The sequence below is a fragment of the Apium graveolens genome, chromosome 8, assembly GCF_009905375.1.
Source record: "Apium graveolens cultivar Ventura chromosome 8, ASM990537v1, whole genome shotgun sequence".
In the NCBI taxonomy this organism is placed as follows: Eukaryota; Viridiplantae; Streptophyta; class Magnoliopsida; order Apiales; family Apiaceae; genus Apium; species Apium graveolens.
The window spans coordinates 73,952,112-73,969,214 of record NC_133654.1 but is presented as its reverse complement, the minus strand read 5'-3'; the positions used below and the strand labels follow the sequence as shown (position 1 = coordinate 73,969,214).

Here is a 17,103-nt window from a genome sequence, read left to right as displayed (position 1 = left end):
TTCTGCTCTTCTATTTATACATACAGCCAACTAAGCACCCCACATTATACAATGCATGTATGTATAGGATTCACATGGTAAATGCGACATGGTACATGATAATTTTATGTGAGTGAGGTGAGTACACATATATGGTCACTTGTGATCGTGAATGTAGTGGGTTTTTTTTGGTTTAGGTGGGGTGGGTGTTTAGAGGGTTCATTTGTTTTGGTAGAAGAAAACAATGGGTAAAGATCACATGGAAATTTGGATTGTACTGCATTTTTTTACTAGCTATAAAGTCACGGAGAGCAAAAGTGTACATGTAACATGATAGATTGATAGTGCACATTCTTGGGTGATCGCGGTGCGGACTGTCTGGTTTTTTACTCAAACCGCACGTGCGGTTTGATCAAATTTTCAAACCGCAATCGCACCGCGTAACCTCAAAAACCGCATAAACCACACTATGAAGATGCGGTGCGGTGTGGTGCGGTTTGTGCTGTTTAGTTAATCAAAAAAATTAATATTTACATACAAATATAATAATAATTTAGCTAAGAATAAATCTAAAAAAATATGTTTTTGATTAAAAATAAAAATATGTCGGTAATTTGTAATATGTGAGCTAATATGTATAACACAAAACAATAGTAAACAAGAAATGAATCTATAATCTATAAATATATATATATGTATAATATATATATGAATAAATTTATATGTACTTAAAATTGCGGTGCAATGCGATTTGAACCGCATTGTTAAAATATCAAACTGCAAACCGCACCGCACCGCACCACGCGGTTTGTCAAAAACTTAAACCGCAACCGCACCACAAAATATTAAAAACCGTATTTTGTGGTGTGGTGCGGGCGGTTTGTGCGATTTGATGATCACCCCTAACACATTCCACTTGCTCAAATCATTCACCCCAGAAAAAGGAGAAGTTTCCAAAATAGATGAAAATAATCTAATCTCTGATAACTTATGTGGAACTTGGATTTCATTTAAAATTGTGAATTTTATTGTCTAACATGTTTGGAAATTTGGATTTGAATTGCGATTTAATTTCAAATCCAAAATATTAAAATATTAGTTTAAACATGAAAATTTGAAATGACAATTTAAATCATATCATTTGAAATTCATCATTTAAAATAAAACGTAAATTTGCAAACATTTTCTAAAGAAAAATATTATTTTCATAGATGTCGTTGAAAAGTCAAAAGTGTCTCTGAATCACATAAACAACCTTGGGAAAAATCAGCGGGGTAAATTCGGTATTTTCAGACTTTTTAGTAATATTTCCCCATATAAGGTGATTTGCAAATATAATTTGAATTTGAATTGTTTGGTTTAACAAATTTTACTGAACTATATAAACAAAAAAAAATCATGTGATCATCTATTTAGCATTCGCAAATTAAGGTGGCTTTTAATAAACGAAATCCGACTATGTTTATCAAATTGATTAGTTTTATAAACCCTAATCACAGAAGTTTCTGACAAATATTAATTAAGTACTTTATTTATTTATTTATAGAAGATCAAACTGGAACGAAACTTCACGTGAGAGGTAGAAAAGAAGAAGACAAAAAAAATAAGTTGAAAAGGTTGACGGAAACAATGAAAAGCTGGTTTTTAGTTTTGAAGTGTGCCAAAAGGACGATGTTGGATAATATAAAATACTGCATAATATAGTGTAATGATGTTTATCTTCGGAGGAAATCAAGCTTAATCTTTTTTGAGGGTGAAATAATTAACAAAGTTTACCAAAATAAAACAGAGGATTTATCAAACATATATATGTTTTTAAATTTTTTTCGTGGAAGTTAATTACTAACCACTCTGTAGACAAGCTATGTGCTCGATTTATTAGTATAACATCCTAAAATTAGGAACCACATTCAAGTTAGGTCTGCATATCTTCTTGGTCCCTTCACTTGCAAACCACACACCTCACCAATTTCATAAACTAATGTCAATTTACTAGACCACTCTAATTTTATTCCCAAACCTCTTTTCTTGAATTCTACAAAAATTTAAATTGTGTATCGTATGGTCAATTTTTGGAGATGTTTCTATTGTTTAAGGTCCTACACTTTTTTGATGGTACCCATTGTCACTTTGTTATGGGGGGAGGGGGGCAATAATAGAGCTCCTTAACAACTTGATGTCTGCTTTTTATTTATAAGTTGTTCTTAATTAGTTGATATGTTCATCTTCGTAACTTTAATTGATATGATTCTTGACCCTATTAAAGATAGTTGTAATTAGTTTAATCAATAAACTATCAACTTTTATGAAAGCTTCTTAAAAACCAAAGTGATAATACTAGCCAATAATCGCATCAATTCTTGACTTCTTAAATACTTCCGCCTTCAATTCTACTTCAAAAATGCCTAGACCATCCCTCTTGATAGCCCGAACTTCTTAATTCCCATGCAAAGTTCAAAAATGACCTTCAAATTTAAATTTGGACGAATTTCGGTCCAAATTTACCTAACAGTGACCTAAATCTCGTTCTAAATTTGAACAAATGAACGGTACATGTCCAAATTCGGACTGTCACTATTCATCGAACCAAATTTGAATCGAAATTAAAATAATTGTTTTTAGTGTATTTGCTTTAGTTTATTACATTTTTTTATTTCGGATATTTAAGAATGTAAGTAGAACATCGATAAATGAATGTTCGATAAATGAATAACCTCGTCTAATGAATAAATTTCTTCGGTTTCAACTTGGTCCAATGGGCTTAACGAATAATTTCGCTTAATGTATTAACGAATAAATACAAATGAAGTCTTTATAGGCCCTATGTAAATATAAATGAATAATCATTATATTTCAAATAATATATTTTTATTTATATAATATATCATGAATATATTTCATTCAATGACTAATTTTCAAACACATTAATAGGTCATATTTTTTCGAAAAATGCCTCCAAAGTTGATTGTTTATTTCCTCCCCAAAATGCATGTTATCCTTGATTTTGTGTAAAGCATGCACCACTTCTAGAATATTTTGATCATGTTGCAGCAGGTAGTTTTTTATAGTGACAATAGCTTGAAAAGCTTCTTTTGAGGATACTTGTGATATAGTGATGCTATCATCGGGTTCAGCATCATTTGCTTCATCATTATTATTATAAAATGATATAATTACAAAAAAAGTCTAAAAATATCATCTAAATAAATTATTATTCATTTATCGATAAATAAATATTATATTCATTAATCGATAAATAAATAATCTCGCCAAATGAATATTTTTTTTTGGTTCCCAAAGTTATTCATTTATCGAGGTTCTACTGTAGATAACATTAGGATATTATAATTAATTATTTAATTATAATATAAATTAACAGAATATTAAAACATAATTTAAAGAAATATGTTTGCATTTCTCTAATTTAAATTATAAATAAATTCAAACATTAAAATAAGGATTACAGAACAAAAAATTTAATTTGATACATAACGTAAATGAAATATAATATGAACTAAATTATCAATTTAGTCCCACAAATTAAATCATATAAGATAATATCTTATATCATATGAAAATAAAATATTTTATTATTATAAAGACTTAAAATATTAAAAAGAAATATTTTAACATTTGAACGGAAATTTATACCGAACTGTTAGAGTTGAAAAGGGGTTCGGTCTAAAATTAGATCAAAAGTTTGATCCAAATTTGCACCAAACTCTTGTTATTGGTCTTAGATCATTATTTGAATGGCCCGGATTCAATCATTTTTCTCCTTTTCGCGGATCGGAGTTTATGTTTTCGCCAGAAAGAAAAAAGTCCGATCCGCTGAAGGAAAGAAGAACTCCGATTCGCGGTAAATATATATGAAAAATAAATAAAAAATTGAATTTAGGTACTTGAAATAGTGATATTTCTTTTAAAAGGTCCCGGATGACCCTTTTTTATTACTGTATATAGTATAATATATTTAGTTTAGTTTCGGTTGATATAAAAACAAAATGTGGATAAGACCTTTTGTAAATTCATCAAACACTACTGTTTGGAGAACTTTAGGGGTAACCTGGCTAGGCTGGATCCAACTAAAACAACTGCAGAATTTATAAACTTGGCAGAAACATTGTAAAGATATGAATCACGTATAAAGGTCATCCTCAGTGTCGTAGTAATCACATGAATGGTACTAACAATGTGACAATTTAACAATTAAAGGTTTTACATCATATGTCTGTCCCAATATCATGCCAGTAATGCACCCAGTGCATTCCAGTGTCATCACATAAACTGTTAAACATATCCGCAAAAATTAGTCTAGAAGATGTTTTCGATAACGAGAGATCGAGAGTTTGAATCTAAACCGTATCTCAAAGTTTCACAAAAGGAGTCACCGACGACTCCAAACAAGTTGCTGGTCCATTTAGTAGTTCCCACCCTCAACAGAAAATTTGTAAAAGTGAGGCGAACGTTCAACATGGCCACGAAAATGATTTTACAAAATTTAATTATTGTATCGAAAAACATCGACCACGTACGGGAGACAGGGATATCAAGTTGACCGGATGTGCACTCAATTTATTGTTACTTTGAAGCTTTCTTTGCTCTCTCAATCATATCAACATACATACAAAGCTTCCGTGGTTATTATAATTGGCTTTATTCTGGGTTTGCGTTTGTCCCACGTCTTGTTATCATAAGGGTTCTCCAATATATATCACATAATTTTTATTGCTCGACAAATTATGAATTATAGAGTAGTTAGATCTCTGTCTGTTGATGTTAGTGACATTTATAACAAAAATTACTATTTTTTATGTATTGTATTATCCAAAAATTATTTGAAATTTATGGTTTATATACGTTTTAATAACTTTGTTTGGATGAGAGGTATTATTCGATTTCAAATTACGTTCAAATTGGTAAACATATTAATTTTAGTTAAAAGTTAAAATTATCCAAAATAAAAAAATTGAATATTTAAGTACAAACAGGTCATTATTCGAATTAGATAAAAGTTTTCTTCAATCAGATATCGGGTGATCTATTTGACGCCCCTGCTTGGACTGCTCTTGCCGTGAAATCATTCAACTTTTTGTATGATGACTCCTAAGTGCAGTAAAATTTTATTCCGTGCAGTGATAAGAGATTACAAATTTAACCTCATCCAGTTTTGTTTTCTGTGCAACCACCAACGTTCATTTGTCTTCTGTGCAATTGAGTATATTTAATCCAGATATCACTTCCTAGATATCACTGTCATTCACTTTTGTATATTGAATAATTTTATTTTTATGAACTTCAATCTAAAACGAAAACAATTGGTTAGTCCCTTTCTTTTTTAAAATTTTTAAACTTTATAAAAAAATTATCATTTGACTTTTCTAACACATTCTAAATATTTCGAACGGATAGTAAAATTGATTATTTTAAAAAATAAAATTATATATATATTTTAGTATAAATTATACACTTTTATTCAGAAAAATAAAATTTAAAAAATATTATTTTTGTTAACTGGTCAAAACACTTCGAGATTTGTTCATAAAAATTAAATGTTAAACATAAAACAGAGGGGGTAGAAATTTCATTTTAAATTTATATTATATATCTATAAATTGATCGAGTTTTAACTTTGAATTTATTTATAAATAGAATTTTAATTTAAAAAAAAAGAAGTTAAACTTTTTATCTATATCATAGTTCACTACGATAATTTAATGTATTTACAAATTTCGCTTTCCCCTATTAAATTTTTTGCAAATTAGTCTAGGCAATGATTTTTATTTATTGATTGTATATTTTATTTACTTGTTTGTCTACTCTGAGCGATACACATAACCAAATTCTCAACCCAGCTCTAAATGTGTAATTTTACACTATTTTGGTGTAAGACCTTTCTCCAACCCAACTTTAAAAACTATACCGTCAAAATTTACATCAAATTTGGTGTCACACTGAATTTATAGAGTTTTTGTTATTTCTATGTTGTCATTGTAGATTTTTATTAAAATAAATTTGTTTCATTTTTATCCAATCACTTTACTATTTTAACCTTATTTTTGTAATTTAGTAATAAAATAATCTATTTTTATTTTGGTTGGTTAGAGTTAAATTTGAAAATAGTATAGTTTTTACATTATCTTGGTGTAAAAATTAAACTAAAATAATATAATGGGTTGGAGATGCTCACTCTTAAACAATGTTAATAAATATATTTATCAAAATAATTTATTTCTCTCAACACTATATTTTATTTAATAAGAATTCGACCTACATTTATAATAGAAAAATTAATTAAGTATAAAAATAAAGGAAAATGTTGGAGAAAAACATATATTAAATTATTACTAGACAATATTATATATTGTATTTAAAGTTTTTGTCAGTATAAACTTGAACTTGCATATATTAACATCTTAAATTTAAATTAAATTACTCCCTCTGTCCCTCCCATTTGTTTACACTTTCCTTTTTGGGATGTCCCATGCAATTGTTTACATTTCAAAACTTTCCAAAAATAGTAAAGTTTTTATAGTTTTTAAATTAACTACATCCACTATTTTCCTCCACTATAATCACTTTATACATATAATATTAATCGGTCCCACTACTTTACTCATTTTTTCAACTTTTCTCCACTACTTTATCATTTTTCTTAAACTCCGCGCCCCACCCAAATGTAAACATTTGGGAGGGACGGAGGGAGTATAAATTATCGACTTAAAATATATAATTTTGATAAAACATATTTGTTTTATAAAGAATTATATTAGTATTGATTTTAAACTTAATAGCCTTAAATTCAAAACTATTTTATTTATATAAGAATATATTAGTATTAAAGTAAATTTAAAATTAAGTCGATAATATAACCGACTTGATAACAAATAATTGCTAGGATTAGGCTTGTCAATGTAGCGGGGATCCAGTCCGATCTGATTCGATCCGGAGCTTGATAAATGGATATGGATTGTATAAAAAAATGTCGGATCCGCTAAAAATCCGATCCGATAAGGATCCGATCCAGTAAGAAGCGAATATGGATTTTACGTGATTCGATTTATTAAAACCCGATCCGGCTTATATTATATATATATAATAAAATCAATATATTTAAATATTTTAACTTTTAAGTACAAATTTTTCATTAAATTCCTTAATATTTCTTCCTTGCAATTTATATATTGAACCTGATACATAAAATATTCAAATGTATTCATATATTTGTCGGTTATGCAATTTTCAGAATATATCTATATTTAACAGTAGAAAAGGGAAATTTTACATTATTAATTTACTAATAATTTAATTTCGCTACATGAATCCTCAAAACTGAATCTATGTGCAAATTTTTGTGATGTAACTATATCGGTGCTATATTTTAAAATTCATAACTTTCGATTGACTCGTTTCAATATACAAAAATAAATAAATTGAAATTCGATGACACAAGTCTTTGAATGACTTGCACATTTATCTAAACACACATCGTATCATTTCATATTTTTCTTCGTTCGTTCTTTTTTTAATGTTATTCTCCCGACAAAAAAGATGATATCACGTTTTTTACTCACATTTTTAGCTTTATACACATTATTTTACAAATATTTTTCTTTGTTCGTTCATTTTCGATGTTCCTCGTGTGATAAGTTGAATAATTAGTTTATTTCATTTCGAGAGATTTTTTTTTACGCACACTATACACTTAATTTTACAAGTATTTTAATTTTCTTAAAGTTACTTTTCGTAACTTTTGGTAATTTAAAAAAAACTTACAAAATTATTGTGCAATTAAATTGTGTAATTAATAAATAAAATAAATATTTTATATCATAAATTATTTTATAATCTAATAACCCTTCTAAATTCTAAATAATAATTGAGTCTTAGAGTTCTAACTCTCACCAAATACCGTTATTGATGGGTCTGATGACTATGTCATTGCATATTTGCAATATTAGATAGTTTTAATTTCCAATTTTTTTTTATTTTCATTTTTAGAAATCAGCATGTAGCAAGAATAATTTAATTAAAGAAATTTTATATATTTAGATCTAAATGGATTAGAGCTCTGATCCGAAATTCGAAAATCCTAATGGGACGGATATGGATTAAGCTATAATTTATCTGATATGCGATCCGATCCGAATCCGATCCGAACCGAAAAAATTAAATGAATTTGGATATGAATTTATTTAAATCCGATCCGTTGACAAGCCTAGCTGGGATTAATACTAGAAATAACTAAAAACATCATTTAATAAGTTTGAAAAACATTTAATAGATATGATGGTGGTATAATAATTTCGCATTACTGTGTGAAGTAAAATTTTACTGTTAACATCACCTTTTTTATTTTTATTGGCACACATATTCCTACTTCAGTTTAGGATTGTTTTGCGATCGTAACTCGGCCTGATAATTTTGTTTAAGTTTTATAGATTCAGAATAATTTCCAATTTTAATATGATTGAGCATGTAAAAATTATTCATGTCATTTGATTTTGACAAATTTGAATGCCTTGCTTCCGATTCCGTTGAGTTTTTTAGAAGAGTATCAAAGATCACGATGAATAAGAATGTTAGGAGGCAAAATATATTTTTAATACGATAGTATTTGTTATTCAACAAGGTATTATATAATATAATCGTACATTTTTATAGATTCTATCTTGTTATTTAAAGAGTTATTTGTAAAATGTATCAATATGATTTAGCCCAAATGCGTTTTTTGCCTATACTTTATATAATTGCATTTTATATCCCCTAACTATTTTTAGGGCGACAAATTAAAATATCAGGGGTATTTTAGAAAATATCAGGGGAGTTTTGTCAAAAAATTTAAATAAAGATCTGAAAAAAGTTTAATATTTTAATTTCCTAAAATATCCCTGAAAATTTTAACAAAATTAACAAAAATGATGTAATTAGTCGCGCCGAAAATAGTAAGAAGATGCAAAGTACAGTTATATAAAATATAGGCAAAAAAACGCATTTGGGCTAAACCACTGGGATGCATTTTGCAAATAAACCACTGGGATACATTTTGCAAATAACTCATATTTTAGCTATGAAATTTAGAAATAAATATTTAAAAAAAAAATCAAATATTGACCATTTCATTCATTTTTTAATTTTTTTTTCAGAATCTGACAGTTATTACAGACCCCATTTGGTTAATATGCTCTGTCCTACCAGTACGGTTATATACTCAGATTTGACACAACCAATTGAATTTTTAGGTACGATGACTTGTAATTCTGACAATCCGGCCTGCTTTCCCGGGAAGGGTCAAAATTTATATAAAAATATACAACCCTCTCCCTCTCCCTCCCAATTGTTATTGTTTCTAAAATTTATTTTAAGATGAATCTAAAGAATAATTTTTATAATTTTTTTTTAAAATTTCATTTTCTGAATGAAAATAGAATATTTAAACTTTTATTCAAAAAAGAAAAATTATAAAAAAATATAGAACTATACTTAATATTAATCTTAAAATACATGCCGAACACTTTCTCAACTTTCTCAGAAACAATAACAATTGAGAGAGACAGAAACAATAACAATTGGGAGAGACGGAGGGAGTATGACTTACCGACGAATAATAAAATTCAGTTTTTCTAACATTTAAATTTCATAACTCAACTCCACCAATCTAGTTATAAATGACTAAATTTCTACTTTCTTTTTTCTTTCTGCTCAATTTTCCAGCTAAGATAATGCTCAATTTTCCAGCTAAGATAATGTTCTGCAAGTTAAATTAAATATCAATTCTAACATTTCATAGCAGTTCTATGCCAAGTTTTCACTCCCTAGAACCTTATTTAGTAAACATCATACAATCTCATCAACGCCTGACTAATTAGAATTTTCATCCATTAGGTCTCTCACATGCAGTTTCAAGAAAATATTCATGAACTTCAATTCCACATTTCGTTAAATAGGTAAAATATACCATAAACATGAAAGAGAGGTACTTACAAATGGGTTCAACTTCTCTTTTCCTATACCCGTTCATTGATACACCCTAGAAAGTAGTTCTCAAAGAAACCAGAGATCTTTTCAACGAGATACTATAACCTTCTGGCGAAAGCAACCATATGGCATCCTGATGAGCTCGACAGCAACTTCAAACATTAGACAGCTAGCTAGGCTTTTATTTGATGGTCAATACAGATCAACGACTGTAAGGGGCAGTCACCGGAAGCTTAACAGCTACCACTTGGTCCTAAATGAGAACTGGAGAATTGATATAATCTCACTATTCATATAGTCAACACTCAACAGTCATTCTCCAAGTACCCAACAGATCGAGTAAAACTAACTGATTGACTTGACACGTAAATCAAACCAAAATTAACAATACGGGGTCTGTACGCATATCTTTCTCAGATGTATAGATGCTACTTGCATAAAGACTCATTTAGCATTTGCATTCAACATCAATTCTTCTTACCCTTAAATCAGATCATGAGGAAACCCACTGGCCCAAAAACTTGAAAATGTTGCACCTTATCAATGATACTAAATGTAGTCTCTACCTTATTGCATTACCGCTTAATATGATTATACTCCAATTAAGTACTGGGAAGACATTCAAATCTTCGAAGTCTGGTAATCAGATACCTGCCTCTGTCAATATCCAAAATGTACCTTCCAACTTGTTGAGAATAATCAAACAACTTGACTTCTATGCAGCAACTTTACCAACTTGTAAAGATTATTAAGCCACTTTGTAACAAGATGAAGAAAACTTTTCTAATGGAGCAAGAGAAGAGGCTCACAGCTTCTATCAATGGTGCTAACCATCCAAACATCAGCATACAATTTGGTATGTGCAAACGAGTAGAGCAACATGTATAACTACACCAATGTTATTTGCAGTTTCGCACCTGTGTCGATCTAATGTATTCCAACTGTCATACAACAGCTCACACGTCAAAATATTACGAGTGCAAGTCTTATCTCGACTACCTTCATTTCATGTTAAGGTAGTCTGAATGTCTGATAAAGCAACCCCTTCTCTAAAAGAAAACTTGCTGCCTACCAAATTCTTTCAAAAATCTTGATGGATGAGAGATGTTTTCCTGCCAACTGCGGCCAAATATATGATAACTTGAAGCTACTTTTTAATTCATATTGCATCCAGATTCTCATCAATAAAGCTTAATTCCATCATTTACACAAGTACACACATTCGACACAGCTTTAGCAGATACTGAAGCAAAGTTAACCAAAACAAGACACCAGGACGCAAAAAGCATATACATTTTTCTGAAACAGCTCTAATAATATTTTAATATCCATGAAGTTTACAAAAAAGCATATAATTTTCTGAAACAGCTCTAATAATATTTTAATATCCATAAAGTTTACAAAAGTGAGTACATGCACCACAGTAGAGAATATTAAGTACCCAAGTATTCACCCAGTAACACAAAAAACAAAGCATAAGATTCTTTAAGCAAATAAGGTGCTGGCAACACTGTCAGGTGGTATAAAGGTGGCATGAATGTTGGCAAGTGGTACCAAGGTGGAATATATGTTAACAGTTGATATAATAAACCAGTCATCTTCAGACCAAAACTACAAGGGATTTCAACTAAAGCTACAATCAAGATATAGAAGCATACAGTATCCATACACCAATATAAGCATTGCAAAATGGAGCAACTATGTAACCAATCTGTTACAAATCATATGAACAATGCATCAATTAGACTATAGAAAATGATGTCAACAGGCTGCAAATGGCCACGTTCAGTGTTTACACCTTCTCCAAGTAAAGCAGCAGATCATCCAAAATTAAAACAAAGCTTACTTCTAAAATGTATTCCTGAAAGAAGATATCCTGTAATTTTATTATCTGCAGTTGACAACTCTAAACCAACACGACTCATCCAAACCATGAATATGACCTCATTGAATCAGCTGACATTCAACAAATATTAATCATTTTTATTTTCAAAACTATATTGATGTATAAAGGAAAATATAACTAAACAAGTTGTCATTCCAAACAAATTAAAAAAACACTATACCCAAACTTATATTATTATATAACAAAGTAATATATATATCTATGTGAATGAACATTACTCATCTCTATCACTTTCTCTAAAAAAATCAAGTATCTTTAGAAAAAAAATCACGTGTTCGCCATATTTAAGGTGCATACAAATAGAATACAAAAATTATTACTTGCTTTGACCCAAATTTGTATTTAATTTTGGTCAAAACATAAAACCTATTATCTTTTATAAAATTGATCTGCAGAAATCATATAAATTTACAAATAAAATATTTTTTCTCTGGTTGCCAATCACATTTTACAATAAAACATCAAACTGTAACTGCCATAATTATCCAAGCTACTAAATAATATTCCTAATATCAACAAAATAACTGTTCTTCTATATTCTAAAAGAAACATGAACTATATCTCATGTCTAAAAGAAATAAGAGCTTCTAGATGTGTTTTGTCAGTTCCACAAGACATACACAACAATGAGCAAACTAGAATCACTCATTCTGAGCATATGAGTTTCCAAGGGGGAAAAAGAAAAAAAAATGACCTCTTTATAAGGACACAGACCTCACGACCAATCAAGATCCATGTCCCAAAAGCTTGTTCAGTTTTTCTTTTTGGCAACTAAATTTTAATCGCGAGTAGGTCCTAAAAATAACTAATAAAAAAACCCAATAGTTCAATTTCACATATAGTTTTTAAGAAAATTGTGAAGTTTTGCAATATGATACTGATCTAGGACACATTCCAACAGCTATATATATACTGCACTTTGCAAGTATACACACAATGCCTTTGGAATTTGAAAATGTACCAAACAAATAAGATTGGGACAAAATACGAAATTGGCCTCCCTACAACAGAGTAGAATGATGTTTCATCTCACATTTTTTTTTAAAAAACAATGTACATTTTAGGTGTGCAAAATTAGGTTATTACCTACATATGTTCTCTGTTACAAAAAAAACTGGAAATATACATAATATTAGAATGTAAGTAATTTAAAAGATAAGCAAAGCTTGCAAAATATTTATGTATGGGCAAAGCAGAAATATGGACATCTATTAACATAGAACCTTGAAGCAAAAATACGAATAAAGCCTTGCAAAGCCAAGGAAAGCAAATATTATATCAAGCAAAGGAAAAAGAGTCTAGCACATTCCAGGCGCGGAATTAAACCCATCCAAAGCACGTGCTAATTTAATCACGATATTTTTCCCAGCACATAGGCAAAGAACAAATAGATACCAACATTGTTGTTAAACTACTAAGAAAGATTAAACATAAACCACTTAAGCATTCATCCCAACAAAAAGTCTTCTTCCTTTCAGGTACACTGGATTCAAATTCAAGACAATGTCTAAGAAAAACGTAAACTAACAACCAGCACAAATCCACAACTTATGAGCAGATAGAGTGAAGCAGCAACAAAGGCACAGATTTCCATTTATCAACGAAAGATTCATGTCGGCAATCACGTAATCACCACAAGCATTTAAAGGATTTGCGCCCAAGAAGCTCAAGCACCTGAACCAAACACATATATAACTCAATCCAATACCAACTAAGAAACATAAAAAAATAACTCACTATAAAGGAAGATAATAATATCCCTAGCTTTTATATAATAATTATATTAGAATACTAAACAAGATTATCAAATTAAATTCATTTTAGCAATCAATTAAGTGTTAGCCTTGTATTAGTTCAAACAGGGCATGTCAGTGCAAACCAAAAAAAAAAATTGAGCACAAATGCAGACAGAGGCAATTATGTGACAACTAGACCAGGACAGGAAAATGCAGCCCATACAACCAATGGTCACAAGTAACAAAACTAGAAAGCAAATGACAAGAACAGAAATATATTCATTGGAGTGCTTTCTAAAAAGGCATACAAATAATGGACATATTTTAACCATCTTAGAGTAATTTTTTTAGACAATTACCAAATTCAAGGTCATGAATAAATCAGTAATGAGCAAAACAAAGCTACCATATACTGACAACGCAAAGCTATACAGCCTAAGAAACTATAAACCATCAAACCGATTTGCACAAAATAGAAGGATAATACCTCAGTAGTAATGAGGAGGCACCCCCTGGTACAACCCGCCAGGTGGACCCCTCGGTGCCGGCTGCTGTGGCAATTGTGGTTGGCCAAATCCAGCTGATGGCAATCCATAACTCCCACCATCCTGATACCCCCCAATAGGAGGCAGTCCAGCAGAACTTGGCGGCATTCTATAAACCGACCCAGGTCCCATACTATTAGCCCCACCATACTCCCCAGGCTGCATCATCCCAGTTCCAAACTGCTGCCCATTCCCTCCATACCCACCACCTCCCGGACCACTATAAACCTGTCCAACTCCCTGATTCCCAAATCCCGGACCCGAATTCACCATCGGACCCTGATGCCCCCCTTGCTGCATTCCAAACCCACCAAACTGCCCCGCACCACCAAACTGGCCTTGCCCCTGATACCCATACGGAGCACCAACTTGCCCTTGCCCTACATTCTCCCCAACCCTCCCTTTCTTCCCATCCGTCGCATACTTACAATTAACCTGAAACCCATCAATCATCTTCATCGGTTCAACCAACGAACTCCTCGCCCCTTCCTCCGTCTTATACACAAAAAACGCAAACCCTTTCGCCTTCCCACTCTGCTTATCAAACCCTAAAGGCCCTTCCTCAATTTCCCCAAACCCCTCGAAAACCCCTAACAACCTCTCACTACTAATCTCAAACGGAATATTCCCAACATAAATCTTTCTCATACTAACATCAACACCACCACCAACCCCACCACCACCAACCCCACTCGCCGCAAGCTGAGTAACCGTAACTCTCCCATCAATCTTCTTATTCGGTTCTCGTAACGCAACCATAGCCCCATCAATATGCTTAAACGTAACAAACCCATACCCTTTACTCTTCCCACTATTCTTATCCGTAATCACAATCGCCTCAGCAACTTCTCCGAAACTCGAAAAAATCGATTGTAACTTCTCAGTTGTAGTCTCCCAGCCTAAACCTCTAACGAAAAGCTTCCGCTGAGCCGGGTCATTGTCCGCAATGGTCCGGACAGCGGAGAGGGTTAAAGGGTCACGAGTGATTGAAGATTGGACTATTTCGAGAAGCTGGTCTTTGGTGAAAGGCTCGAGAATCTTTTTTATGTCTTCTGGGGATAACTGGGAGGTGTTTTGTGGTGGTGGGTCGGTGAATACGCCGCCGTTCTCTTCAGTTTTGCGTTTCTTGGAGAGATCCATGGTGATTTAGCGAGAGAGATTGAGAGAGAGTGTGTAAACCTTGAAGAGAGATTGAGAGTAAACCCTAGGTGAGAGAGAGAGATGGTATAAGAAGAAAGAGGGGAGGCCCAATATTGAGATATATACAAGGTGTGTAATCGGAGGCGGTTTTGATATGGGCTTGGTTTTGGGATAATGAAGCCCGTTAGATGGGAAGCAAAATTGGTATTATGAATTGTGGTTAAATTATTTGAATTCAATATGAAAAAGGAACATGTATAAGGATTATTATCGTGTTAAATAATCTTTTTTTTGTGGTGATTGATTTTTTTTCCGGTGAGGAATAAAGGAACATGTATAAGAATAATCATTGTGTTAAATAAGTTTTCTTTTATTATGGTGATGGATTTTCTTTCCGGTGAGGAATAAAGATATCGATAGATGATAACTATTCGGAAAAGTATAGAGTGAAAATTTGGCGGATGATTGTTTTGAAAGATATTGAACGGAAATTTAAAGTAAAAATATTGAATTTTATGATGTTTTATCAGATTGTCCTGAATCGTTCATACATAAGGATCGTTAACTTGTTTTTATATAAAAAAGTTTCTTGATTATTGATAATTTTGTCATTTTTTCATTGTTGAAGATGAGTGATTTATTAAAGGAGAAAATCTTGCTTTAAAATCAATTTATCAAATTATGCACGCAACATAACTGGATTAGTCGTCTTATTGAAATTATAACTTTATATCATGTTCTTTATTTGTAAAGTTCATAGTTTCTCCGGATACTATCATCGATCGATTATGAACTGAGATTCTTATTAAAGACTCAAGTGCGTTTCATTAAGCTTCATATACACGTGTACAGCTAAATGTATTGATTACTTATAAATTTAGGATATATTAATTTGGATAACGTCTTTATCTTCTCTTACCATATATAATATGGCAAACCCCCCCCCTCTCTTTCTGACGCACCACTATCCGGATACTTATGAGATCGATGAGATTGTTAATGGCTGGGAAAACACGATTTTACTCTTTTATGTTGAAAAATTATCAAAAAACCATCATTACATAATTTTTGTTAAAAATACAGATATAATTGCCGTATCCGATACAAATTGAATCATTTACCTCCTACACACAAGTTTCATGGCACTACCATCATACTATATAACTTTTTGAGTGTAAATTAAAATTCTTATTTGATAATCTATATCCTCTCTTTTTATCAAATTCTATTTTTATTACTTTAACTTTTGAGTGAATAAAATATTAGTTTATATCATTTACGAGACTCCAGTTTTTTAGTTTTTTGTAGTTTTATTCTAAACTTTCAAAAATGCCACCACTTTGTTATTTAAGCAAAAAATGTATTGAAATTGTGTTGGTATCAAAACTCAAACCTGTGACTAAATTTTATCTTAGAAGTTAGGACCATTGTGCTACAATGAATTTTGATTTTATTTTAAAAGTTTTAATAAAAAAATATATTTTTCCTTAAGTTTAACTTTTAAGTAAATAATGTGATAGTTTATACAATTATATAATTGCAATTTAAATTTTGTACTTAGACATACACACAAACACACACACATATATATTAATTATATATATTAATTATGTTGTAATTGTTATGTTATATATATTTAATAAAATTAAATACTTTTTTATACTTTTTTGAATTTCTCTACAAAAACTCATAATTCCTTTTAATTCAGTCTGACTTGTGTTCTTATCGAGTCAAAAGTATTCGGTTTAATCTGGGAGTGCTTGTAATGAGTATTCAGATAAAAAAATCAAATATATTAAAATTTTAACTTTAAAAAATA

General features: G+C 30.7%; 1 protein-coding gene across 2 annotated transcripts; it reads right to left on the bottom strand.

Moving 5' to 3' along the window:
* Nucleotides 1-9,718: 9,718 nt before the first annotated feature.
* Nucleotides 9,719-15,407, bottom strand: LOC141677848 (UBP1-associated protein 2C-like). 2 transcript variants are annotated; one of them, XM_074483921.1, is made up of 2 exons: nucleotides 14,087-15,407; nucleotides 9,719-11,076 (listed from the first exon to the last, which is right to left on the bottom strand). In XM_074483921.1, the coding sequence occupies exon 1, from the start codon at nucleotides 15,282-15,284 to the stop codon at nucleotides 14,088-14,090; it is 1,197 nt and encodes a 398-aa protein (XP_074340022.1). In that variant the 5' UTR covers nucleotides 15,285-15,407; the 3' UTR covers nucleotides 9,719-11,076; nucleotide 14,087. The 2 variants fall into 2 exon arrangements, with proteins under 2 accessions (XP_074340022.1, XP_074340021.1); XM_074483920.1 differs by lacking the exon at nucleotides 9,719-11,076 and adding an exon at nucleotides 11,439-13,537 and having other exon boundaries at nucleotides 14,087-15,402.
* Nucleotides 15,408-17,103: the final 1,696 nt, after the last annotated feature.

Bases quoted from the DNA above. Each gene is read 5' to 3' on its own strand.
- LOC141677848 (XM_074483921.1), bottom strand. From the start codon at position 15,284: ATGGATCTCTCCAAGAAACGCAAAACTGAAGAGAACGGCGGCGTATTC.